This window comes from Hipposideros armiger, unplaced genomic scaffold (genome assembly GCF_001890085.2).
Source record: "Hipposideros armiger isolate ML-2016 unplaced genomic scaffold, ASM189008v1 scaffold_283, whole genome shotgun sequence".
Lineage (NCBI taxonomy): Eukaryota > Metazoa > Chordata > Mammalia > Chiroptera > Hipposideridae > Hipposideros > Hipposideros armiger.
Genome location: NW_017731633.1, coordinates 2,134,418 through 2,140,642, shown reverse-complemented (window position 1 = coordinate 2,140,642; position 6,225 = coordinate 2,134,418). Strand labels below are relative to the sequence as shown.

Here is a 6,225-nt window from a genome sequence, read left to right as displayed (position 1 = left end):
AAAACTAATTGATACATTTATATTCTAGACCATGGTAAGGGGAAGAATATAGGGCAGGACTCTCCCACTCAAGGGCACTTCAAAGACGTTACATCGATTACTTCCACTCACATCCTATTGGCCAGAAAGTAGTCACAAGGCCATACCTGGTTGCAAAGGACACTGGGAAATGTAGTCTTTTTTTTCTGGCTAACCGTGGTCGCAGTTTAAAACAATTAGAAGTCTTGCTATAAAGGAAGAGTAGAATGGATACCAGGAAATAACCAGATATCTTTCATGCAGAGATTTAGATGAAGAGTTGCTGGGAAGGCTTCTTGAAAGAAGAGTCAGGATTTGGAAGGGTCTTGGAAGCCAGACTAGGGAAAGGCTGCAAACTAAGCAGGAGGGTTTTCAGCTTCCACTTTAAGATTTCCATCACCCCCTGGGGGCTTCACCTCAGGGACAGGGTGATTGAGAAAACCCTCCTCACCAAATGCCCTGGCCAGGGCAGAAGGCAGAGACTGGAAAAACTTTTCCTTGAAGTCTCGGCCAATAAAGACGTAGAGGAAAGGGTTGAGGCAGCTGTTGAGACAGCCCAAGGAGAAGGTAGCCCAGAGGATGAGGAGCATCTTAGGGTCATGATATTTCTCTAGCTCCAGTTGGACCAAAAGTGCCATGTTAAACGGGAACCAGAAGATAAAGAAGGCGCTTACTAACACCAACAGCAACCTCTTCGGCCGCCTGGCCTGGACCCAACCCTCCCGCTGGATCTTGGCACGGATGAGGTAGGCACAGGTGCTGATGATTGCCAAGGGCACCAGGAAGCCCACCAGGAAGTGAAGGATGGTGACCACCATTTGCCTCTCCGTTCGATTCCAATCCTGGGAGTTCTTTCCCCCTTCATTCCCTATGTTGAACTTGAAGTAGCAGCGCATGCATCCTTTCAATTTTCCAGTAGTTCGGAATTTCAGGGATGGATAGCAAGTGATGGCAGCCAGGAGCCACACACCAACAGTCAGCCACCTTGCTCGCCGCACGGTGCGGTGATTTCGGGCCCAGATAGGGTAGAGGACAGAGATACAACGGTCCACAGAGATCAGGACCAGGAGGCAGATGCTGGTAAAGAAGGTGAGAGTCAGTAAGGCCAGGTACAGCTTGCAGACCAAGTCTTTGAGCAACCACTCGCCAATGGCCAGGGTGTATATTGGGATGGGAAGAGACAGTAGGACGGTGAAGTCGGCAAGGGCCAGGTTGAAGAACCAGATGGTGTTGACAGTGCGGGTCATGCGGAAAACAGTCATCCAGAGCACCAGCCCATTGACCACTATGCCAACCACAAAGGACACAGACAAGATTCCTACGGTCAGCCAGCGGAGGCATCCCACCTCTTCAGGTAGGCATTTGGGAGCAGAAGTTGAGTTCATCTTTCTAGAACAGGAAAGACCACATGTCAGAGCCACAGGTTACAGAGCCACTGCCTTTCAGAGCCCATGGTCCCTTCTAAGGCCCCTTTATTTATTTCTCCATTTAATACATTTTTATTGAGCACTTAGTATGTCATTGTGATACTACTCTAGGTACTACAAATAAGTCATTTAACATAACAGGCCCTCATGGAACTTACATCCTAGTGGGGTATGTCAGATGGGAAATATAATACATATAAGAAATACATTCATAATATACTACTTTACAAGATTACAAGTACTGTGGGAAAAAATAAAAATTTAAAGAGTGGCTTCTGATTTTTGGTAATATCAAAGTAGTTTTGTCAGACAAATAGTCTTACAGATAAAAAAAGCATAAAATCTGGACAAAATAGTAAAAATCACTCTACTTTGCAAAGATATTGGAGAGTGAGCAAACTCAAGCATATACTGAGGGAGAGTCTACCCTTGGTGGGGGTAAGAGTTGTGAGTTTGCATATTTTCTGTGTGGGTGCTATGTGATTGCTGCCTCCTCCCTGGCTTAAGATGTGAGATGACAGAGTTAGGAGCTGACAGAGCAGCCAGAAAGATAGTGAGGAAGGAAGGAATTGTGGAAGGAAGAGAACCCCAGTGACGGTAAACTCTAGAATCTGCATATAAAAATATCCATCCGAAACCTTGGCTGACTAAATTTTTCACGTGAAAAAAGCAACAACTGAAATTTGAAAGAACTGAGCAGAGATTTCAGCTGCTGCCCACCACAGAGCACACAGAGTTAGGAGTTTGAGTTCAGCCAACGTAACTGCCTGCTAGAACAAGAATCATTCTTCAGGGCTGGCCAAGTGGTGCGTTGGTTAAGAGTTGGCTTGGGATGCCAGCTCTGAACAGCAGGGCCCGGGTTCAGATCCCCCATGAGGGCCAGCGACACTGTGCCCTCTACAGCTAAGATGGTGAACAACAGCTTGACCTGGAGCTGGGCTGCCGGGAGCTGCCAGGAGCCACCGTGAGCAGTCATCCAGTGGCCAGCGACCGATATGCCTCACCCGGGAAGAGCACAATGATAATACGAACATGGGCCAGTGAAGCGATGTCCTCCACAACTAGACTGAAGAACAAAAGGACAGCAACTTGTCTGTTCCCCTTCCCCAATTCCCCAATAAAATTAAAAAAAAAAAGAATCACTCTTCAGAGAAATATAACACAACGCAGAGTCTCTACAGTGTATCATGCATAATTGTAAGGATCCAGCTAAAAATCATTACACACGTGAAGTAAAAGGAATGTATGAACCATATTCAACAAAGGAAACAAAGTTAATAGAAGCCAAGATAACACCTCCAAGATAATATCGATATTGCAATATGCAAAGATGTTAAAGCACCTAATACAAATATTTTCAAAGACTTAAAGGAGAAGAATTGCATAATTCAAAAGCAGTTGTGAAGGGGGGCGGCCGAGTGGCTCAGTTGGTTAAGAGCTCGCTCAAGAGTGCAAGCTCTGAGCAACAGCAGTTCAAGTCCCAGCCTGAGTGAGCTGCCTCTGAGCTGCCAACAGGTGGCAGGATGGCTCAGCTAAAAAACAAAAACAAAAACAAAAAAACAACAACAGCAACAGTTGGGGGATCTTACTAGGAAACAGAAACTAAAAAGAAAAGTCAATTGGAAATTCTAGAGCTGAAAAATACAATTGAAATGAAAATTTCACTGGCTGGACTTCAAAGGATGTTGGAAATAAAATCTGTGAATATGAAGACAAGTCAATAGAAATCATCTAACCTGAAGAACAGAGAGAAAAAATATTAAAGACAAATGAATAGGACCTCAGAGACATGTGGAATAATAAATATCAGGCAGTCAACCCTTCAAGTAATTGGAGTTTCAGAAGGAGAGGAAATGAGAATGGGACAGAAAAGTATTTGCAGAAATAATGGTTCCAAATTTATTGCATTTGGTGAAAGACATTAAGTTACAGTTCCAAGTATTTCAGTAAACTCTAAGCAAGATAAATACAAGAAAATCACACCCAGGCACGTCATAGTCAAATTGCTGAAATTTAAAATATAAAGAGACAATTTTGAAAGCAGCCAGAGAATAATGACACATTGTATACAAGAGAACAATGATATCAATATTGGCTGATTTCTCATCACAGTGGTGGGGAACTCATAAGACAATGGAACAGTATCTTTAAGGTGCCAATAGAAGAAAAAAAAATCTGTCAATCCAGAATTCTGTAACCTGTAAAAATATCCTTCAAAGAGAAGGTGAAATAAAGACATTTTCAGATAAACCAAATCTGAGATAATTTATTGCCTACAGACCACAAGAATTGCTAAAGGAAGTTCTTTAAGCTGAAGAAATGACACCAAATGGTAACATCTACACAGGAAAGAATGAAGATCATCAGAAGTGTTTTAAAATCAAGGTAAGGTGGATTGAGAATGTGGGGGATGAGGCAGAAAGGGGTTTATAGTATGAAGAGGGCAAGAAAACATTTAAAAATGTGATATTTGAGCAAAGATTTGAAGGAGGTGAGGAAGTGAGCCATGTAAATATCTGAAGGAAGAGGACTGCAGGCAGCAGTAGCAGCTTGTGCAGAGGTCCTGAGGTATGTCCGAGGAACAATGAGGAGGCCAGTGTGGCTGGAGCAGAATGAATGATGGGGGAGGGGTTAGAGGTGAGGTAAGACAAGGAATAGAAGCAGATTGTGCAGGATTTTGTGGATCACAATGAGGACTCCCCTCAGCTTTTACTCTGAATGAAGTAGATGCTACAGGAGACTCTTGACAAGAGGAGGGACAGGCTCTGACTTAGCTACAATCACTATAGCTTCTGGGTTGAGACTAAAGGGGATTAAGATGGAAACAAGAGCCCAATGAGGAGGTTGCTGCAATAATCCAGTTGAGCAATGCAGGCATGGTGGGGCCTTTGCCCACCCCTCTAGACTTCTCTGGCACCTCACTCCCCCTCAATCATTGCATTCCAGCTTCCCTGCTCTTGTTTCCCTTGCCCCAGGGCCTTTGCACATGCTGCTCCCTCTGTCTGGAACACCCTTCCTTTCCCTCTGCTCTCTAAAACAACTTATTCTTGAGATCTAAGTAAAAATTTTCCTTTCTCCCCGAAAGCCTTCCCTGACCACCTTGACTGAAACACTCTCCTGTAGAAGCTTCTCACCTACGAAAGGATTGTGACAGGCAGCAGTTAAGACCTGAGTTCATTAGATGACCTGATTCACACTCATCTCTCCCGCTAGACTCTGAGCTCCATAGAGGCAAGGCCGCTATGTGGCTTGTTCACCAGCCCCCAGCACACAGTAGGCATTCAATACATAATTGACAAATGATTGGTTAAGGAGGACAGTCTCCCCTTTTCCCCCTGGAGGATGAGTTCAATTCATGTAGTCTAAAAATATGCGTTGAACCCATACTGTCTGCCAGATACACTCCTCAGTATTGGGGATACAACAGTGATGAAAATAGTCAAAATAGTAAAAAATCTCTTCCCTGGTGGGGCTGACGAGTGGCATGAGAAGTTTCATCATCTGGAGGAGGTGTCCCAGAACTTTCCATCTCTTTTGCCACCTCCTTCTTGTACACCCCCATGGTACCTCAGCTGTTCTTGTCCCCAAGCTCCCACCCTCTGAGCTTCCTGAGGCCCTTCCCACCAAATTCCCATCCCGTGTCACCGTGTCCTGTGTCCGAGGGCGTGGGTCAAGCCAAGGGAGCTCTCTCTGTCTCTGTTGTCTGTCTGTCCAGGACAGCCACCAGCCTTGAAGATGGGTTGTGGTTAAGGGAGGTATGGCAGGAAGATGGCCAATGAGTTTTAGAGCAGATAAGGGTCCAGGAAAGAATCTTGAGCAAGAGTTGTGGTGACCCCAGAGACCAATATCAGAACCTGTAACGTGTCACTAGATGTATGTCCTGATAGGCCTTGGAGGATGGGAGGCTGGGAAGCTCTAGAGAGATTGTTTCGCTGAGCCATTCTAATTCTCTTCATCTACCCTTTCTTGTATCTTAGGCTCAGGCCCCATCTCAGAAAAGGAACTCAACTTCTTAAGCACCTACTATGTGTTTTTCATGTATTGCTGCACAGCGGAGGGGTTAGAGTCAGGCAACCTGAGTTGGAATCCTGGCTCCACCTGCTTTGAGCTCTTTGACCTTGGGTGGGTTACTTAGCCACTCTGTGCCTGAGTTTCTGCACCTGTAATATGCAAATAATCATAGTTCTTGTTTTACATGCTCAGTTGAATGTCAGCTATGAATAATCCAGGATGTGGATTTATGTGGACATGGGTGTGGATGTTCAAATTGTGGACACAGTTCTGGCCGCAGTAACTGAGACAGACACAGAACTGTTGTATGGATAAGATGAGCTCGTATCCACGCTGTGCTCTGAGCTGTACCCAACACAGAATTCATGTTTTGAGAGTGTCTGTTAAATAAGTAAATAAACAAAGGGCCCTCAAGCAAGAGTTCGCAGACTATGGGTGAAGTTTTCTCCAGCACTGGTGTAAATGGAAACCATGTAATAAATTTTTTAATTAAGCTGGATGTATTAATAGCTATTTCTGCCATTTCTTGGCTTGCTTCTTTTTTTTCCTAGCAGACACTGCTAGATGCCTACCCAATTTCCTATCCAGTTTCTCCTTCTTCTTGCCATCAAAAGCCTAGTTTTGTTAAGGGCACAATGGGCCCTGATAGAACGACTTGCTTTCCCAATTTGCCTTGCAGCTGGCAGTGGCCATGTGACACTGTTCTAGATAACCAGGTGTAATCTGACAGTTTCCAGAAATTGCTTGCTTTCCTTGATACAGGTACCAG

General features: G+C 44.6%; 1 protein-coding gene across 1 annotated transcript; it reads right to left on the bottom strand.

Annotated features, from left to right (window-relative positions):
- Positions 1-414: 414 nt before the first annotated feature.
- Positions 415-5,190, bottom strand: LOC109391005 (probable G-protein coupled receptor 32). Its single transcript, XM_019658165.1, is given in 3 exon segments — positions 415-450; positions 453-1,407; positions 5,091-5,190. Coding segments are annotated over 2 exon segments (987 nt in total). The 5' UTR covers positions 1,404-1,407; positions 5,091-5,190.
- Positions 5,191-6,225: the final 1,035 nt, after the last annotated feature.